Genomic DNA, 21,531 nt, shown 5'->3' with positions numbered 1-21,531 from the left:
TCTGTATAGCCATTTTGTTACGTTTTTTCGACACGTTTACTGCACGGAGGGTGCAGTAGGTGCCTTATACTGCTCAGAGTATTCAAACTTCAGAAGATTTAATTTAGTTGTTTAGAATGTTTTCTCATGGGCTGAAGTAGAGGAGAATATGATAGCAAAGAGTTCAAATAGCTTTGATGTATTTACACAGATGTACAGTAATATCCGAAAATAAACGCATCTGTCCAATTTTTAGAATTTTCATTGTATTCCATTTCAGAAGTTGCATGCAAAATAGAAACATTTCTCACAAATGTTAGTGATGGGAAAATGTAAAATGCTTTTGTTTCATCTTGAGCAACAAAACCAGATTGAATTTCATTTTCAGGCTGTCCTGTAATACTAAAATTTTACAAATTTGCATTGCTGTAAATACATATTTCTTTAAAATATCTATGTAAATATTGTCTTAGGTTCAGAAATGTTTGCTTTAGGAAAATGGTAAAATACGGGCCAAATCTGACATGCCTACAACTCCATAGCTTATTTCCTTTTTAAATTTCTTTGCCCGGGATAGAACTTTCTAATGGAAGAAGTTCAGAGCAGTAGAATACTGACTTGTTTTTTCTCAGTTCATCCTCTAGCAGCTTGATTTTTTTTATTTTTATTGTTTTTCTTCAAATGATCTCATCTTTTTCTCACCAGTGGAAACAATAATTCTGTAGGTAGCTTTTGAATACTGTTCTTCTGGCTTCTCCTATTGATTTCATTCCAGGCTAGATTTTTGCCAGAGTGTTATACTAAATTTATTGAATAATTCTAGTAAGGAATGTAAAAGCACAGGGTTGTTAAACTGGTGAGTATCTTTTTCTGATATAGGCTATGGCTTGTCCTTACTTTTTGGTGCTTACACTGTCTTCTTGCTTCTGACACTCATTTTACTCTCGATAGATAGCACTTTGCCCATGAAACCATATTTATATAAAATTATAGTTTCTAAAGTGATCACTTTCCTAGTATGATTACTTCTGATGTAATCTGTATCAAAACCAGCAGGTTTTGTTTTGGGTGGTGTTTTGGGTCAAATTACGAATGATTCTCACGTGACTGAATGGTGTGTGCTGGGGTGTTGCTCCCACACATCACCTACTCTTCTGTTTATATCTCCTGTGTTGCAGTCAAAGCACGATGGAAACCCCCACATACCTTCCTCTTAGCATCACTCCCCACCACCCTTCTCCATCAAAAAGTATCCAACAAACGACAGGGAGAAAACTGAATTTGGGTTATATCTCTGTTTCCTGGTGGCCTGCTGTCTGCGGACAAGAGCCCTTGCAGCCCTCCTTGTAGGGGAAGGAGGAGAGGGAGCAGAGAGGAGTAAAAATCCCTTCTGTGCGTCAGGAGTTCTAGCAACTCATTTCAGGATGGGGTGGTTTAGTTCAATCCAAAGTAGAAGTTTTAGTGTGATTTTTGCCTCTTTTGATAATGTGGTATAAATTTCCATTGCTGAACACTGCAAAAGTTGGTCACACCTTGTAAAAACTGCAGCTAACACTTAAGTCGGGAGGCATTCCCTCCTGGGATGTTAATATGTGACATAAAACAGTGATAACAATCTGGAAAAATTCTGGGTTTTTTTATTCAGAGGTAGACATGGAAAGATCAAATTTTTTCCAGGCTGAAACTAATTCTTATTTAATGCTGTCTTATTTGGCTACACGGAACGTTGGGCCAGGAACAGCTGAATCAATAACCAATCTAGCAAGAGCTATCATTGTATTTTGCTTCGCTTTAATGCCCTCCAATGCAACTAAATAGCAAATGTGAAAGTGGGCAAACAGTATTTAGAATGGAGTACGATTTGTTGCCATTTTGTCTGTCACAGGTTTAGATATTCCAGTACAAACACTTGCAGGATTTTGCTGAGATTGTCAATAGTGGTTTCGTCAAGGTTTTCTTCTGTGTCCTCCATGGTATGCCATACTGCAGGAAAAGGGGATGGAATCAGATGTAGGACTGGAACCCCTATAAGGAGGAAAGTGAAATTTGGAGAAGAAATGTTGGAGAAGTTCTGTTAAGCCAATTGATATGTCACCATTAAGCGAGAGTCAGGTAACTACTCAATAAGCTTACTTTATAGAGGAGTGTGTGTCACTGCAGCTTCCTTTTACCTTCTCTTTTTGAAGCCTGTGACTGCATCCCATCCATTTCATTGTGTTTCCTAAAATTGGCAGCTTCCTTTCCTTTGAGTACTTTTCCCTCTTTTTTTTTTCTTTTTTTTAAGGCACCTGTAGCTAGTAGTTTTACTGTGATACTTGCTTTTTTTTTTTTTTTTTTTGACATTCTTTGCATTGTAGTTGTTACCATGTTTAGGACCTACAGAAGGGCAGAGAAACCACTGCAGCGCCCCAAACTGAAAACTGATTACCACGTTCTTGTGACAGTGTTAAGGTTGAGCACTTTTTGAAGTATTTTTTAGTCCTCTCCATAAATGGTAAAATAGCGTGTCTGTATTTTTGCTCTGTAAAATAAAACCGCTGTTATCCTCAGATAAAAGAACTTCCACTTGAAAGGATCTGTATCACTGCATATATATATACCCACACATCAAGCCACCTATACATACTGCAACTTCTAGGTAAAAAGAGGAGTTAAATCACTCTTCTGCTTCCTGATCGCTTTTTGGGGGAGCATTGTTTGTCTCCAGCCTCTTTCCTGTTTTACTGCTTTTCCTGTCTCATTTTTCAGCTGCATACCACTAAGGAATCTGTTTTCTTCACTAGGTGTTAATCATGTTATTAGAAAAGGTTTTGAGGTGTAGTCATTGTTTTCCCCTATCAGCTTCTCCCATGTAGGGTTTTTGATATCCCTGGACATGCACATGATGGCTGTGTTGGTTTCATTGGACCTGGGCCCTGCCTTGGTGTGAAAAATGAAAGATTCATGGAGTTGAAGAGCCACTGAGCAGGAGACAGTAACCATAGGTCAGTGAAGAGAGCACTTGCTTAGAAGCGGAGAGGTGCACCTGCTCTTGTGCCTGCTTCCGGAGCTGTGTGCGCACTTTACATTGCTCAGTAGTTAACAGAGCATAAGCAATGGTAAAATTAGGGGCTGGATATGAAGATACCTCCCTCCTTTCCTAGGTAGATACCCTCTTCATTGAACTAGTGTTACATTCCTTTTTGGTTAACCCTTCTCTAGCAATATGACTCTTGTAGTCCTTGCTGTACAGTGGAAAACTTCAATCAGAAGAGTTTACTGTACCTACTACCCTTCTTTGGCCCACCTTAGTTTTGAAGATGCTCTGCTGAGTGCTTGAAGCAATAAGGACATCAAATCCACATCTTGAACTCGGAAAAGTGCTTTAATCACTCACCTGTAGCTTGACAAGGTGGCAGCAATAGTACAACTGCTATCCCTTTCTTTGATTATATCCCAAAGGAAAAGAATTGCCACAAAGTCAGAGGCTATGGCGTAGGTGTCTGCCAGGAGAAATGCTTAGGTAGGGAATCCCAGTTTCAGGTATGTGCCTAATTAATTCCAGGAGGGATTTCAGGCATATTGTGTCCTTTGCTATTTCTGCTGGCTACTCTATGCACCTTTCCCACCACTCAAGCTGACAGCTGTGAAATCTCCATTCTCTTTAGGGAATGAGGATGTCTAATTTGAGTATGTGAGTTTTTGCAGGAGTCAGTGCCTTCAAATTTAAACAGGTAATAGTGAGCATTACTGTAAGTTTGACAACAGATCTTTAGAGATTTTTGTAGTCTTTGAAGATACGACCCTTGAGTGTTTCACTGCTCCTAGAAATAGTAACTAGCCGGCTAGTGTGGTATGTAGTGATATCCCACTGGATCAGAGTTGCTTATCTTTGGCAGGACACTACTGCTGACAGAAATTTCCATTTTCTCTGTGCCACTGGAGCTGTGCTCATGCAAAATGATGATGGGTATGTTTTATCGCTGCGTTTGTTCGGGTATGTTTTTCAAAGCTGTGACTCTTGGCCTGCGTAAAGTTGGATTTGGAAGCCTCAAGTTGGGGCAGATAAGCTTGAAAAACAGGATCACACGCACTTGCTCATTCACTAAATGATGCATTTGTTACTGAACTTATACTTTAAGTACCTCTTAATAAAAATGGAACGTGGTCATCTTCAACCAAGCCTCGATGTAAAGTAGTCTGGAAATACTGCCTTTCGACAAGGTGATTCTTCAACAGATTCATGTTGTGTAGCTCTTGCTCTGTAATTCACAATGAAAGTGATTATTACAACTTTTGGACAATATGAGGCATGTTCGCACATCTGAATTATTTTTCCTCTTACATGGAAGCTTTTTCCATCAAAGAAGAAAAAGGAGTTGGTGACTGTCTTTTGCATTTGTTTAGTACTTAGAAGACCTCAAGATTGGTGCTATTACCATCATTTTACAGAAGTGAGAACCAAAACACAGAGGTGAAGCAGTTCCCAAGAGTCGCAGAGTGACAATCAGTAATAGAATCTGTTTCATGGCTTCCAAGTGTCTGGGAATCTTCCTCGGTTATTTAATTAATTAAATATTAAAATCTTCGTATAGGTTTAAGACACACCAAATTTAACATTTACATTATTAAATATTATAACTGTAAAACAGAAAAATAATCTAAAAATCTCATTTACAAGACTTGATACAATCAGAAACTACACACTAAATTTTCAAATTCACCAAAAGCCCATACCCCTCTCCTTACCAATTGCTTGAAGCCTCTGAAACCATCGAATAGTGTTTCGAAAATAATTGGGAAAGACTGGGTTTGGTGCACCAATTAAATCCAGTAGTACAAGCAGGTCCTACAGAAGAAAGAATCTTTAATACAGAATTCTTTACATTACTGCAACACCATCAACAGCAGCAGCAATGAAACCTCTTGGTTCCTGTATAGGTCATGACTAGGTCTTTGATAGCTCTGGCCAAAGATCTGGCTTTTCTACCGTGGTGCCTGAGAAAAACTCATTAGCAGAACCCGATTCCAATCTGATGGATTTTGCTGTCTTTCCGAGGAGGAAAAAGGTAGGCCATTTCTCTGTTCCTCCAGCTGAAGCAGACTGCATCGCTTTGTTTGCGGTTTGTGTGTTATATCCCTTTAAAAGAAAAACTATGGTAGGTGGGGAGAAAGAAGAGGAAATTGCTTCTTCCCCGGAGAACAACAAAGTCTGTCAAGGGAAAGACATTTTATGAGTCACAAGATACTCTGACAGAAGAGAAGTGTCTCAGCAGTGAGTAGGGAAACTAGAAGGCAGTAGGGAGAAGGGAGCAGACAACGAGGATGTTAGTAGGAATGAAAGGGAAACAGGGAGCTTGCTGTAGCTTAATGCTGAGCTAGGGGAGATTTGTTCATACGCCAATACTACGTCTGTGCTCTTTCCTAATCACTTTCAATTATCTCGCTTGAAGAAGGTGGGTATCCTAGTTTATATTATAATAAATTTGTGTATTTTGATTTTTCTATGACTCCTCCTCATACTTGCATGGAGAAGGTCTAAGCAGATTTACCTGAAAAGCTCTTGCCAGCTCTCTATTTTATCACATCTCATAAAATTTCCACAAGCTTGCTTCTTCCTTTAACTTTGCTGGGGTTCACGGTTTCTTGGGAATTTGGCCAATTACTTGCTAATTAAATATTAAAAAAATGCAATTTACTATTACTCATTAGGGAGGTGAAAGCCACTTACTATGCCGTGCAGCTGACTTGTGGTTGTTGAACCAGGTGGATGTGGAGTAGATACCATTTTTTGAGCTAAGTGTTGAGATCCATAGAGGGAATCGGAAGGGGACCACCGGACAAAGGCTTCTTCACCGTCAAAAAAAATGAGCTGAAGTGAAAGGTCTGGTCTTGATGTTGAGCTGGTCTGTTGGAGGAAGTTAAAAGTAACATAACTGATTCTGGCCAGAACATTAAAGGACAAATACTGTAGTCATATAAGCAACATCAGTAGGGGTATATTTTCAAGGTACCCTATGCAAACCTTCCTATGGCTGTTAAACACACGTTACGGTGTAATAGTGGTAGTGATCAGTCATTATTTATCTAGCACAGTGACACATTCTCCAGTCTGGTATCATTTTGGTTCTCGTTAAAAGTTTCATTTCTGACTTTAGCGGACATGAGCTGAGTATGTTGAGACAGGTCTGCAAAACCAGGTAGCAGAAACGTCATCTCAAGTAATGAGGAGACATGTCAGCAACAACACCTGATGTGAGTGCTAATATTATTACTTGATAGTGCCACAAAGGAGTAGTATCTCCGCTGCAGTTGTGCATCAGTGGAGGTGAATTATGTATTTGTAAAGTTGATGGTTCTTTGAGGGACAAAGAGCGGTCAGTCATGAGAAGAATGACCATTTCTTTTCCTTCAGGGGGACTTGCAACCACCAAGGCAACTTTACCCTAAAACCAAAGCACAGAGAATGGAGTAGATACGCCCTTCCCTTTCAACAACCAAAAATACCACAGCAGTAAAAACTAAGAATATATGTGATTAATGTATTTAAGGTCACAAAGGGGACATCTGTGTGAAATTTCTTCCCCATGTAGAAGGAGCCTTTTTTCTCGCTCTGTTTACTAACTGAAGCCTTTTTTGCACTGGTAGCGTTTCCTAATAATCTACAACATGGCGAAACCCAGTTCAGTTCCACTATATGAACAGTTTTGGGAACTGTAGTCTTGGCAGTTGCTATAAATATTTTAACCCCTCTATGAATTAATGCTACTTCAGGTGAAATTGCATGATATGGTTAAAAAGGTGGGGTCACTGGCAACAGTCATGTCCTGTATGGGCTACAACTCCTAACTAGCTGGAGCTGATCCAATATAAACAGTAGTGGGAAACTTCTATAAAATGTCACTCACGCAGGCAAGATGATATCGATTATGCTTACACTGATATATGGATTTCTCTAATGGCAATGCTTTGCTGCCCTTTGTCCTTTGCACAGGACAGAGCTCTTTTGATAAGTCATTCTGCATTACATTCTGGAGGAAACTGTATTAATGCCATTTGAATTTTAGAAAGTAGTATTTGTATTATTATTACTGTTTAACACATTCCCAGGTCTGAATAACGTAGAGAGATGTCTTTGCCCTTTAATTTTAAACTTACTCTACATAACTGGAGAAACATCGAGATAAAAATCACAGCGTCAAGTCAAAGTATAAATAGATTTGGCTGAAAACATAACAAAGTCTGTTATGCTACTATGAGCAGAGCAAAAAGGTCATAACTAATATGTTAAGCAGACAGATCCCAAAGTATATTTTGTTAACAGACTGTACGAATGGTATCCTGCGCAAAGTAATTACATTGCCTTTTTGTCAAATGCTGTCATCTTACATGATAAAACAATTTAATCAAAAAATGATATATTACTTGCGAAAAATTCCAGTCTTTAAGTCGGTGTGCAGGTTGTTCCATAAATAACCATCAAGCAGATTTATTCTAAATGAAACTTCTAAATGAAAGCATATTTAATACAGGAGTGCTGTTTTGTGATTAAAAACATTGGCATATTCTTAATCTTCGAATTCTTAAATATTCTAATGTCAGAAGGCACCAAATCAGTTTCTGGAAACAACTGCTGACAAGTAATCTTAATACCTGAGCTGAGTGTATTCCCGACACTTTGTAAAGCATTTGAGAGACCTTTTCCTGTGAAAGCTCTTAGTGTATGAGAAGTATTATTCTGTAAATAGTAAATACTGAACCAGTAGATGGCATTCATGAATCTGTAATCCTGCAAGTTTGTAATCCTACAAGCTTTTAGAGCTTGCAGGATCAACAGATTTTTGTGCCTAGCAATGGCAACACTTTGAAGCAGATTTTCATAGCATAGGTAACACAGACTGATAATATTATACTATTACTTGACTCAGCCATCACTTGTTTCATAAATAAACTATTCAAATTGATAAAGGAAACCAAGAAGAAAAGCTTGAAATCGTTATGGGATGGAGGGATGTGAGTGTAACTGTCCTGCACAGCAATTAGTTCATCCGTCTCTCAAAACAGAATACAACTGAGAGATTTTAAAAATGCAAGATTCAGAAAGCAACAAAACTTTGTCAATGACCCTAGATGTTACTGGATATGATGGGAGCTTCTGAGTAGGGTTCTGTGCCTTTTAGATAGGAAGTAGGACTACGTCTCGCCGAGTCTATGAAACATGTATTATTCATGTATAAATTGTTATTTTTATATAGTATATATTTATTAGATAAGTTTTAGATAGCCACCCTTTGCATAATAAGTTTTAATGTGATAATGTACTCAGAGTAGTAGATACAGATCTCTGTCCTGTTCTTGAAGTCAATGGGACTTTTACTACAGGCACAGCAATCAGAATCAGGCATGCAGGCTATGGGAGAGAATATGGAAGTGCCCTAAGGCCTATTGCTGTTGCAAAAACAAATGAAAATTAAAAAAGCAAGCTACCTTGATTAACTGAAGCTTGTTATCCAGAGCACGTGCCAGCTCCAATATCATAGCACAAGGCACGGCTGAATCAGTTGCTCCTACAAACACTCTCTCCTGCCATTGTTGTCCAAAGAATTTTGAGTCGTAGTGGCAAGCAAGTACTAGATGGCGTTTTGCAGAGGGGTTGAGAGTGCTGATGATATTTGAAAATGTTTGATATCCATATGGTGTGTATGTCTGAAATGTATCTTCTTCAATTTCCCAACCAGCCTGTAATCTTTGAAGACGGTGCTTGATATGCTGCAATTAAAAAAAAAAAATCAGATTAATCTTGCTTGCTTCAGAAAGATGTTACAGACAAATTGTCATTAGCTAATTAATAGTGGCACTTAAGCTTATTTCTGTAAGTTCATGGTATTTTTAAAAGATAAATTTTATAGCAAAAAATGTCACTTTATAAAATGAGCAACATCTTTGCTACCTTAGCCTTTGACTGGCTCACTTGCTTTTCATTTCTCCCTTTTGTCTTGTCTTTGGAGTCTGAAGGGGCTTTGAATGATTGCCCATTAATATGACACATTAAGATCTTGATCTCTGAAGTTTCCAGGCCAGTGTTTTTTCAGGTGTAACCAGGACAGATTTAATGTTTACCTCTTCAAATCTAAACTCAGTTGTGCCCTTAAATTAAATGTCAGAACTGCCTGCAGAGAACTTGGTGTGGCTATTTTGACAATTGCCACACATAGATGCCACAGCAATATAAAAAAAATGCTGGGTGGTTTTTTTGTTTGGTTGGTGGGGTTTTTTGTTTGTTTTTTTCTTTTAGTTTTTTTTAGCTTCTATGAGAAATCTGCCTTTCAAGTGACATAAGTTGTTTACAAGGCTATAAGAGACAGTCTGATTCCTGTAAATTAAAGAAAGAACTAAACATTTAAGAACAATGTTTTAAAAATGAAATCCTTTAAGTGTAGCTCATGTAAAGATAAAAATTAAGACAGTGAATCTATAAAAGAGATCATTCATTTTAGGTATCTTCCTACCTAAAGAGAATACCTCTAACAACCCCAGTTATACTTAGTAGGGAGTTCTGGCTAAGTCTTATTAGAGGGCCATCTCTGTTGAGCAGCTTATTTTTATGGGTCCCTAGAGTGCTTCTTCAAGGCAGATTCCTCTCTCTTTAAATAAACATTAGGAAGAGCCTCTAAGGGGAAAAAAGAAAATAGACTTTGAAGACTTGTTCTGCTCTTAGTGAAGTCAGTGGGAATATTGCCATAAATTTTAGTGCTAGAACAAACTTCCATTTTGTTTGTAGTCACCCTCTGAAAGCTTTTATGGCGTTGTATGGTCTATCCGCTATCTGTAGGCAGAGCAAAGGACGTCTGTTATGGATTAAGGGGAATATATAAGCCTGGATGGAGTTCCCATTGTGCATTAGCCGTGACTGGCAGTAGCCTTCTCCCTTAAAAGAGTCTGATGCTTTTTCTGTGTCTTAACAAAGAAATGTCATCCATTTCAAACGCCATTGTGCTTTGACAATGGAGGACACTTCTTTTTTTTTCTTTTGGTAGGGGTCTACTTCAGTACATGCTGTTACCTTGTAACAGGATGATCCTATTTTGAACGTGATTTGTGGTTTTCTAGCCTAGGCTCAGTTGGTTTTTTGTTTTTCTTACTTTTTCCCCTTTCATTTGGCTGCCTTCCAGGCTATCACTAAAGACACCACAAAACTAAATCTATAGAGACATGCATGCACACATAAACACAGGCAAAGCATAAAAAAGCTGCGTTTTTCTACTCTACCAATTGCAGAGTAGCAGATAAACTTATTGTAGACAAGGCTATCTTGGAGCTGTTGAGTCACTGCCTAGAGGGTAAATGAAGGCTAGTGAGATGTTGTGAACGTCTTGTAGTAAACTCAGCTGTACCACTGTTTTAGTCTCCTGCTTGGCTAATGTAATCCAAAGCCAGCATGGCACACAGTCCTGAAGATGCCCACGCCATGAGTGCAGAGCAGAGGTGCCGACAGGGCAGCAACCCAGTCGTGTGGTAACTCCTTGGGGCTCAAATACAATGTGCTGGAGCTTTTACTGGCTTGGGGCCAGGTGCAATCTGGATATGTTAGCCCAGCATTAACACACTGCTGCGCTTGGGCGAGCGGAGCTAGTGTGGTACTTGGACCAGTGCTGCACTTTGTCATGTTGACCATTTCATCTGCCTGCCCATTTGGGCCCCTCCGATGATCCCTTTTTGTGTTGATACACCCATCTGAAGCAACACTATAGGGGAGTGTAACAGCACTGGACCTCTCCAGAAAAAGGGGGTGGTGGTGTCATTTATTTCATCCCCGTGTATGGGCCCAGGGGGTTTGAACCAGTGACCAAAAACCTGCTCATGTGAGGGAAAGGACAACGGTTATGTTGTACTTTGGGTACCAAACCTGAGGCAAGCTTTTTAATTTAAAACATACATTTAAAAATGGACTTTTTTTGTTTTTTTCATCATGCTATGCAGCCCTGGGAAATAATGTCAGCTAAAGTGCAAGCTGTGTCATGTAGGCTCTATGCAGTCTAGACTTGAACAATGATAGAGTTGATCCTACCGAATGAAAGGAATGTGTCTGTCCCTTTAGTGGTCACTAAAGCCGCTACCAGAATATAAATAATAGATGTTCTTAGAGGTTTTCAGGAAATGTTGTCTTACCTGTCGTACGACATAATTTCCTGGTGATCCCGAGTATCTTTCTATCAGCATAGGGCGCAAATCGTTCTCCCACATTTCAGAAACATCTGTGTTTGCTGCAACTTTTTGAATAGCGTCAGAATGTAAAATTCTTGGTTGGTGAGAATACTGTGGAAGGAAGAAAAAGGAAAGATTATTATAACTATTACTAGACCTTTTTAACCATAGTTCTCTTCAGAATTACAGTAATGTGATATATTGGGCTACTTTGATTTACTGACAACAAAAAGTAATTTTAAAAAAAGCTTTTCTCTAAAAAATGATTGACATTTTTAAGTTCTGTGGCTTCTGTATCTTTGATTTCCATGCAAAACACACTAGTATTAAAAACATGGGAGAAATTTTTTACCTACTAGCTAGCTGTAAAAACTCAACCCATGATTGGGTTCTCTCTTTTCTAATATCTTAATTCTCCATACATACAGTCATGTCTGCAACCATGCCACCTTCAAATGAGGTTTACGTTGAGACAAACACCAGAAGCTTTGTTTTTAGTAGTAATAATATTTAGCTTTATGCTGTGTCTACATTATGAGGTGCAGTACTGCAAAGAAATGCCTAAGCTAGCTCAGTCCCAGAAAGAGTGAAGCTGTGTCATTGTGGCCTCTGCCCACAGTGGTGGTATTGGTGTGACTACACAGCACGGTGCAGCTCGTTTGGGGCCAGCTGGAGTATACATCAGCTTTGTGACACATGGGTTAACCTCAGAACTGGCAGCTTGTCTCCTGTGACAACAGCTAGTAGTGCTAGCTACTCCCAAGTGGCTGCTTTTCTGTTGCCTAAGCGTGGATGTTTAGAGCTATTTCAGGTGACCTAGAATACTTGAGACATCCTCATGGGGCTGGCAAATGCATGTCTTTGGCGTGCAAGAGCCTTGTGCCGTTCTGGAGTGGCAGCTGAATGCCAGGTGGGATCCCCAAGGACATCTCAAATGCCCCTTTGGGCACCTGATTTGAACCTATCCAATCTCTAGCAGTTGTCTCCTTGGGAACTTCCTGAGCCACTCCTGTTTTTAGAGATTCCTATTTTAGGCACTATCATAGGATGCTCCTGTCATATACGTTCCTTATTTCTATCATAGGGACTTCCCTCTACTCCTCTCTTTCTCCCACTGAAAAGTCCTGGTCTATTTATTTGTTCTTTGATCAGAACTGCCTTACATGATTGATCAGACTTGCTGTCTTTCAGTGTACCCTGTCTACTTCATCCTTTTTGAGATGAGGAAAGGGAGGGAAACTGGAATATGAGTGCACCATAGCTTATAGTGTAGGGTAATGGTATTTTCTATTTTATTCTTTTCCTTTCTTCAAACTGTTTAACAACTGACTTGCTTTTGGGCTGCTGCTGTATCAAACTGACATTTTCATAGATGTATTTACTCCATCATTGTACATGTTAACAAAAAACAATCATTCCCCCTCCTTTCCCACTCACCCACGTGCATCATTTCACATTTGTCTGAAATGACTGCTGAAACTCATTACCTGGCCAGAAAGTGTACTGACCCTGAGATCTTCTGCAGTCCTGTATAATGACCTGTTATCTTAATTACCCCGACTGATGAATATTGTTAAAAAATGGTTTTTGCCTCACTATTTGTCTTTTTTTCTACTTCATTTGTGTGTGTGCTGAGCAAAGCAGGCACAAGCACAAATATATTCTAGACTTCACTGTAAACATTTAATTCTACTCTTCTCTCTCTTCCTAGCTGTTTATCTATGTGTGGACCTTGCCTCTAATTCCACTTCAGTTTACTAGGGAAGTTAAGTAGAGAGCAGACACAAAGACACTGAATCCTACAATGCCAATTTTAATATAGTGTTTAAAGCTGAATTTTAAGACTATAAGAGCACCAAATTTTAGGATGTGCAGTTAACATTTTTAATGCTGGCAAATTTAGACATGGATTAAAGAAAAATTGCATTTCATCTGATATAAAAAAGAACTTCTACAATACAATTTCCAAACTTGTAAAAGATGCATAAACTGTCTTTTGAAAGACTAGAAGTTTAATACGGTGGAATTTACACCAGTGTAGAAAAGGGACAGGCAAGAGAAAAAGTTGTCAGGGAGCTGTTCTGTTTAGGAGGAACGGGCTGTAAGAGGATAGAGAAAAGCTAAAGCTATGCACTTCAGAAGAGTGTAGGACGACAATTTAATTAAGGAAGTTTAGAAAACATGCCTTCAGTTAAACAAGTGAAGGGCCCAATTCGAACGTGGCATCAGCTTGCTTCTAACTGTAGAGCACGCCTTTTAAGTGGGGTCATTGAATCACTTTGCAAAGAAAAATTATTATTATTAAAGTACAAATGTATGAAAACACTTCAGAAGAGAGGAATAAATTCTCATTTCTAATAATGGAGATATCTTCACATTTGGGAAGTGAAAGGAATTACAAAAGTGGTCATGAAATAAAAGAAGCAGGATGAGATCTGTAGGTGACTCATTCCTTACAGTGTTGGTCAATCCCTATTTCCTCCACGGCCACAGCAGAGAGGCAGAGCAATGTATTTATGATAGAGCTATCACTAAACCTTTTGTTCTAAGCTGCATAAAAGTGCAAGACTTCAACTTCTACAAGTAGCCCACGCTTACCTGCCGATTTTGGTATATTTCAGCTGGGTGCCAATGGAAGTTAGCTTCTAAGAACTCGTTAAGTTTAGGATCTGATTCCTCCTCCTCAAGGAGAGAAGGAGGGGAAGGTCTGTACGCTATAAGGCTTTCAGCTTCTGGCTCACGCACCCCTTTAGCGAGAAGGAACAAAAGTTGTCAAGGGACAAGAATTTGATGAGAAAGAGGAAGTGGTTCTTGGTTAGTGTCTGCATGGGCAGAGGAGTTCAGATGCTATGGTTCCGCGGTTAGATGATACTACTTACATCATTGGCAAGTAGATTGACTAGCTGGAATGGAATGAGCTAAAGAGTGTATTGGTGTGGCTCAAGGGGGCTGAAAAAAGGAGCACTGGGGCTACAGGCTTGTACATTGACTAGTATGACTAAAGATTTAGCCTCATGTATTCTTATATATGTATTATATATATACATATACATGTATTATGCATATTATAGATGTATTATGTTACAGATACGTAGTCTATACATGAGCTATATATATAGTAAGATACAATTAATAGAACAGAATGACAAAGTTTCTCTTTAAAAAAAAAACAAAAAACCAACACTTATTTGAATGGGGAGTGAATAAAATCAAGGAGAAAGGGAATGACTAAGGGGAAGTGAGTGGAAAGGTATGAGGGAAGCCTCATTTTACCAGTTTGTCCTGGACTCTGATCTACTGGTGAAGAGAACGGTGCACTGGATTAGTGGAGTTCAGTTAGTTCTGGCTGAACTTTGAGTTCATCTCTTGTACAGACACCTGGGGATGGGCCCTAGAAGTATATTTTCCATTTGGAAATTCCTGAACGCTTTAATTGAATGTAATTTGCAGTTGTATGCTCTCCCATGTTCCATGTGGTTTAGTTCTTCATGAAGAAACCATGTTAGTGTTTCATAAGACCACTAAGAGCTGTTACACAGAGAAATCAGGGGTTTACTGCTTATTATAGTTTCATTAAATGTTATCTCGAGACTGCTTTTTTCACTAGTTCACACCACACTTTGAATTAAAAACAATATAGTATGGCTCTACAACATATTAGAATATTACATCCTTTCAAAACAATTTTGCAGTAGCTATCAACACCATCCCTACTTGTTTTTCCTAGCTAAATGTGCATCACTGCTGGAAGAGCTATTTGTTTTTTCAAACTAAGCCACTGTCCTCTGAATCACCGTAATCACGTTGAAAATTGGAGTATAATAGAATGTTATGTTATATGGAATACAATTTCGGATTTTGATCCCTCTTGTCCTGTTTGGGACGTAAATTCACTAACCGCCCCTGACAAAGCTTATCGCGCTAGCTGCCCGTTCCCAGGTGGTGTGAAACGCATCGCTAACGTGACAAACGTGTGAAGACGACTTGTTCTCTGCAGCCATTAGCTCGGGGTGCGAGGGAAGCCATGTTATCCATCCTCACCTGCGCTCCCCGCAGACGGGACCGGCCCCGCGGCTCCCGCGCTGAGCGTGGGCCGGCGACCCACGGCTGAGATTCACGTTCGCGCCCGAGGCAGGATCACATGAGGCTGGGCGAGGTTTCCCGGCGGGCGGGCGGGGACCGGCACGCCGCGGGGATGCGTGCACCGCCGCCCAGCTGCTGATCCCTGCCTCCCGGGAAGGGGCTGCCCCTCGCCCCCCGCAACCAAGTGGAGAGGCGAGAAGAGCCTGAGAAACGCAAACGGGACCCACCTTCTCCAGGGTCCAGTCTGCTCCGGTTTCCCTCCCGTGCACCAGGTGAAAGCAGGCGACGGCGGAGAGGCACAGTGCCCCAAGCAGGCGGGAAGCGGCCGCCGCCCCCTCGCCCCCTGCCATCCCTCTCCTCTTCCCTCCCCTCACGGGAGGCCCGGGGTGGAAAGGGGAGAGCCAGGGCCGGTGCCGGCGGAGGAGGGAGGCAGGGAGGGAGGCTGCTGCAGAAGCGGGCGCTGGCTGTTGCAGCCGCAGCTCTGCCAGCCTCTCGCAGCTCGTCCCCCCTCCGAAATGAGCCTCGTCCCTGGCACCACGTCAGCAGTGCCAGGAGGGCTGCCTGTGGCCAGCCCCGGGCCCGCCGCCCCCTCCCTCCTCTCCTCCTCCTCCTCCTCCTCCTCCCGCCGGGGCCGCGGTGTTGCAAGAGGAGGCTCGCAGGGGCTCGTGATTCTCACCCTGAGAAACGCTGTAGCCTGCGGTTTCCCCTGAAAACTCCTTTTGTGTTTCTAGGGGCGGCTTTGAAATGCATGGAGGCTCCGTGGCGGCGTGTGACCTCGGCGCGTCCGAGCACAGATGGTAGCTCCAGGCACCTGAATGAGGGCTCTGTAAGAGCGGCTTGCGGCTCCTGCTGAGAACGGGCCTCGATCGTCGCTCCTTACTGATGACCAGTCTGAAATGAGTATTCGTGAAGGGTCTTGAAAGGCAAAGACCTACGGAACTGCAAAGTGGTTTAATTTATTATTTTACAAGCTCTCCTTATGACCTTTTTTAGGCCCAAAACGACAATACTTGCTAAAATGACAATCCTGCCCTTAGGCGTCTTAAATTCTGTAATTATACTATTAACTACCAATGAAGCAAAATTTGTGGTGAGGTGATATTTTGCAGTAGACCAATTAAAATGATTAAACCAAAGATATAAGCTTCTGAGCACACAAGCCCTTCAGGTCATTCGGCATCACCATCCTCGCTCTGTGGTGTTGCAGAAAACAACTGACTGTTTAAAGTCTCCATTTTTTACATCATTCTTAAAGTTCAGACTTAATGCTAAAACAAATTGAAAGAAAAAATAAAAGAAGAAAGAAAGAAAGGAAGGAGGGAGGAGGAGGAGCAGTAATCATCTTGCTGCTATTCAGCCTCATACTGGAAAGCCGCATCCTGGAAACTACAGCTTTGCAAGTATTCAAAGCGTCTGTGAGGGTAATATTAGAGAAATGGAGCAATTTGTTGATTTGCAGATTCTTGACCCAGATTCCACAGATTTCCTAGAACAGCTGGTGGATCTGCTGCCCAGCATACAGATGGGATCTCTGGTGGTGATAGTTTTACTGCAGATTCAGCATCCTTCTAGCTGATGCTCAGAATGTGGCTGTATCCAAAATTTTCATATACGGGGAAACAAAGTGTTAATTTAAGTCAATGCCATTTTTTTTTCCCTCACAAAAGTCCACACGTTGCTTTGTTAGGAAATTGTTCCAAATGCAAAGCCAAGTCACTGGTGAATAGGGAGAAATGGGCAATCATTTGATTACCAAGAAAAATCAGCATGGTTTACAGATTCTTAAGCAAAAGCCCCAGCATGTCAGCAGAGATCAAGTCACAGGAAATTAGTCTAAATCCACCTACCAAGATGACAGTGATCCCAACAGGACTACACAACAGAACAAAAATCTGTTGCCCCTCCATCAGATTTCCTGTGGTTGGCTATATAATCCAGATGCTGGACAAAATTTCTGGCTGATGTGCCAGGGTTCTCATACAATGTAGCGGAAAAAAAAATAATACAATAGCTACAGGAGAAATTTGCCAAGAATATACGCTTGATTCAGGACTAGCTAACACTGTTTTCCCCTAAGGGATTGTGGGCCCGCCGAGGGCTACAATTCTTTGCTAGATTATGAATTTGGCAAGCGTTGAATTTGACAAGTCATCTTAAGAGAGTGTTGATCTCACCTACACGGGACACACAGATAAAAATGTAAGTGCCAGACCAGACGCATAGAGAGATTGAATAGGATTTTTTAAAGGTGTTACTTTCAAAATTTGGAGGGGAGACCTTCCTCCCCTCCCCCTCATAACCACCCCAGAAAGTTCCTTGTCTAATGATATAAAGAAGACTGAGAAGAGGAAAAAAAAGTCTATTGAAATGTAACAGAAATCAGAGCAGTTCACAGCTGAAAAGAGAATTGCATAAATATTTTTAAAAATAATACACAAAGTTAAAAAAAATATTAATCAAAGGTGATGAACATTTTGTTTTTTCAGGGATTTATAAAGGCTAAACATTTTGTTTAGTTCTACTCCATACTACCAAATTGAAAATATGTCAACAAATTGCTCAGTGGTCAGCTGTTCTATTTTATACATTTTAAATAGTTGGTTTATTACCCTGAAAAATCTAATAGGTGTAACCAGATATCATCTAGAGGAAAAAAAAAAGGTAGATTATTTGAAGAAAAGCATACATTATCTGTGAAAATATAATCTGTACATTGTTCCTTTCCTGTGACCCAGTTGATGTGACAGTGCCATCTACTGCAGTCCCGAAGGATAGACGTTAGGGGCAGCACCGTCAAAAGCTTTTCCCTGTGCTGGCACTGCAGCATCTAAGTGTCTCAGCCCAAACCGCCGCTCAGAAGCTGAGGCTGCGTGCTCTGTCATTACCTTGGTTATTAACTCCGGAGAAAAGCACTGTCAAATGCTGCGGATTTAACGCACGCCTGTTTTCTCAAGAAGGGGGACTCCTGCACCTTCCACCATTTCAAATACAGTTTTGACGCTCAGCTCTTTCAACTGGCAGGCCCATCGTAGGGAGAGGAGAGTAAGTGCGGTTTGTTGTGTTTTGAATCCGCCTAATACAAGGTAATTTTGTGCCTGAGCTATGGCTGATTTACCAGCAGTGGTAAGCCAGCAGTTAGAATATACAGTCTGAGATTTCCAGTGTTTGGCAGCCTGGGCTGCTGCATATTCAGAAGTCCGTAGGCAGCTCTTACAGCCCAGAGGGAAAGGGTGGCGGGGCTGATGTTCAGAAAGGAGCACATGGGCCTGCAGGTGCCCGGTGCTCACATGTGTTCTGTGGGCTTGAGCTGCTATTCATCCCAGTCCACTCGTGCACCGTTGATCTCTGTGGGGTTTGGAACAGAGCCTTTGTCAGGTTGTGGAAGTACCACGCTTGTTGATTCAGGTTTAAGAGATTCTGTTTCCATGAGCTGATGTATTCACAGACAAAGTTTTACTAAATGAAATACGCAGGTGAACGCTAAACACTTATTTAGGGAAATAACTTCATGTTTGTTTCAGAGTGGGTACAGTAGGATTATATGATATGAATGAGGCTGCCCACCTGGCAGGCGCAAGGATTCGTGAGGTCATTACTTAAACTAGTTGGAGGGTAAGTGAATTCCAAAAGGTCTATTACATATAATTAAAAATATAAATATATTTTTTTTTTTCAGTGGATTTATACCAAGGTAAATTTTGATTCCATGTTTTTTAAGGCTATACTAAACTTTTCACTGTTTTGTTGGAGGTGGATTTTAGGACAAAGTTCAGCTAAGGGCTCAAACCGAGACGATGAGGTAATTCAGAGACACATCAACATTTCAGGATTTTATCCAAACCAAACCTGAACTCCTAACTCTTTTTCAGCTCTCTTACAGCGGGGGGGGGGAGGGGGCGTGAAGAAAGGAGACCATGAACTGCAAAAAAAAAAAAAAAAGGAAAAGAAAAGCATTTTGACATTTTGTCCATAGAGATATTAGTTCCTCTTTTTGCAAGCATTTCTTGTAGATCTTGCAAATCCAGAATGGGGGCATTTGCTATGCAAGATCAGTGTCAAAAGCAGTAAAAACTAATCATGGCAGCACATGCTTATGGAATTTCTCAGACAAATGTACCAGTCAAGTCTCCTCGGACATTGCCTTCTTTGTAACCCAGTTAGATGATACGAAAATATTCCAAACATCAGATTGGTGAGTAGAAATGAATATATTATGTTTCCATTTTCAGATACAAAATATCCAAATGCAATCGGCATTAATTTCAAACTGGAAAAACATGACGTATTTTTAGGGTTATAAAACAGTTGTTCCAAATGCAGTTTATCTATATAGACCTAGTGGCCCATATAGAATGAAAAACAGTTTTTTAATAAAAGCAAATAAAGAAAATAAAAGTTACCCGTTTCCTGGTATCTTGTAGCTGTAAGAGAGAGCAATTTGTAAAGTGCAGAAGGCTTCAGCAGGGAAAGCTCTGAGCTGTGAAAAGAAGCTAACCATCTGAGGGAATGATGTGGGCTCAGAAACAAGATGAAGAACTGATGAAATCCACAGGAAATCACTAATTATGGTAGTCACAAAAATAACAAACTAGAATGCTCTCCCTGTCAGTCGGTGCAGAGAGGGCTAATGCGGTCATGATGCTGTGCTATCTAGTCAAAGTCGGTTGTGCATATGCACAGAGGTATGTGCGGCTCTGTACATAGATGCTGAAATGCAGAGCTACTTTCAGATGTGGTTTACTTGGAGATCTTTCCAAACAGAACAGTTTTTGGATGCTTCAGGACTATTTGTTTAGTAGAAAGTACCGCTGCACAAATACTTAGAGCAGTTTGTTTTGTTTTGGCTGATGCTGTTCTGTGTTCTGTAATAAATTGATTTTAACTAATCCATCTTCTGTTCTAATTTATGAAAAAGCAGCTATTATGGCTTAGGGCAGCAAATTAAATGGCACCAACCCTATTGGATGGTATAAAGCTGAGCTTCTTTACAAAGAAGTATAATCGTTGCCCAGTGACTGTGGTAATACCTAATATCCATCTGGTATCGTCCATAAACAGCTATTTTTAGGGCTGTTACTCAGAATGTGAGAAGCTCACTGCACTTTAAATACTCTGGAGTATGACTCCTTACTGTGCTAAACATCAAAAATCATGTTTATGGAGGCAAGCTCTATGTTTACAGTGGTGGCGTGTGGGAGTCCCACTTTAGAGGAAAAAGGAAACTAAGATTGCTCAGTTATCTGGTGCAGAGCTTTGGCAAGAACATCCTCTATTCATGGAATAGCCTTCATTAAAAAGTCCCAGGGTGTTTTTTAGCATTCAAAACCAGTTAAAAGCAGAATCAGCCCTTAACTGCTACAGTTTTAGTTTAAAGTAGTTCCAGATTTCGACAAGAAGCTGCAGGCTAATTATTTATCAAATAAACTGGCTCCAGTCAGAACACGGACCTGGTTACGCTCTGTATCAGCTGCACTGTGTAAAGGTTCGATGCAAAATAGGGTGAAGTAAGCGGAAAGACTCCACTCAGCTTCAGTGGGTTTTAGGCCAGGCCTCAGGAGTATAAGAAGAAGGAAATGAGAAACGTACGTTACAAACAGCACTATAAATGACAGAGCGCTAATCTGCTTCTCCATCTGTGTCTCGCTGAGCTGAGAGTTAGAAGCCTTTGAATTTCTGTTGACAGTTTGCCTTTTCTAAGTGTTTTCGGTCGGGTATATAATTTAAACTTCAGTAACTTCTTATGGTAGTGGATATTATTTTAAGACTCGTACACAGAAATTGAATCCAAATTCAAGAAGGAAGATTATGGGTTGCCTTTTAACAGGGAGCTTTTGGGCTGGAGGGAGGTTACAAATGCAGTTTTGCCTTGTGACCTGTTTTATTTAGTACTTTTGCTAAATGCGTTTGCTAAATGTCTTGCGTGCAGAGGTTTGCTGATGATGCAAGGGTGGCATCATTAATGCAGAGCAGGAAGATGGGATTTGGGTGAATCAGAGTATTAGAAGGGGGGGCTGAAGCGCAGTAGCAGACAGGGACAGCCATGTCCGAAAGGGCCTGGAGAACTTCTGCGGTAAGCTACAAGCTCATCAGTGGGGACTACTGAGAGGAGCACGGGGAGCGGAAGGCACGCTGTTTGCAGAAAGCCCTTTCGAGCTACCAGGTCAGAGCGGCCACGAAAAAGACCAACGTGATCCTGTGACACACTAGGTCAAGTATTTCCTGTGCAGAGATGAAGGGCCTTGTCCGAGGCCCTGGGGAGATCTCCATGGGGCTGCGCCGCGCCAC

The 21,531-nt window shown here is 40.8% G+C and overlaps 1 protein-coding gene across 2 annotated transcripts; it reads right to left on the bottom strand.

The window, feature by feature from the left end:
• Nucleotides 1–1,594: 1,594 nt before the first annotated feature.
• QPCT (glutaminyl-peptide cyclotransferase) lies at nucleotides 1,595–15,983 on the bottom strand. 2 transcript variants are annotated; one of them, XM_050894304.1, is made up of 7 exons: nucleotides 15,923–15,983; nucleotides 11,128–11,274; nucleotides 8,446–8,727; nucleotides 5,690–5,866; nucleotides 4,708–4,807; nucleotides 4,104–4,220; nucleotides 1,595–2,004 (listed from the first exon to the last, which is right to left on the bottom strand). In XM_050894304.1, the coding sequence occupies exons 2-7, from the start codon at nucleotides 11,200–11,202 to the stop codon at nucleotides 1,859–1,861; spliced, it is 897 nt and encodes a 298-aa protein (XP_050750261.1). In that variant the 5' UTR covers nucleotides 11,203–11,274; nucleotides 15,923–15,983; the 3' UTR covers nucleotides 1,595–1,858. The 2 variants fall into 2 exon arrangements, with proteins under 2 accessions (XP_050750261.1, XP_050750260.1); XM_050894303.1 differs by lacking the exon at nucleotides 15,923–15,983 and adding an exon at nucleotides 15,474–15,718.
• Nucleotides 15,984–21,531: the final 5,548 nt, after the last annotated feature.

The sequence above is a fragment of the Gymnogyps californianus genome, chromosome 3 (assembly GCF_018139145.2).
Source record: "Gymnogyps californianus isolate 813 chromosome 3, ASM1813914v2, whole genome shotgun sequence".
Classification (NCBI taxonomy): Eukaryota; Metazoa; Chordata; class Aves; order Accipitriformes; family Cathartidae; genus Gymnogyps; species Gymnogyps californianus.
Note: the sequence above shows the minus strand (reverse complement) of the source record. Positions and strands in the feature narration are given on the sequence as shown.

Coding starts and splice junctions, on each gene's coding strand:
- QPCT (XM_050894303.1), bottom strand. CDS start 15,596: ATGGCAGGGGGCGAGGGGGCGGCGGCCGCTTCCCGCCTGCTTGGGGCA. Junction 11,275..15,473: donor CAGACTGGACCCTGGAGAAG/GTGGGTCCCGTT, acceptor TTCCTTCCACAG/TATTCTCACCAACCAAGAAT. Junction 4,808..5,689: donor CAAGTCAGCTGCACGGCATA/GTAAGTGGCTTT, acceptor TTTCTTCTGTAG/GACCTGCTTGTACTACTGGA.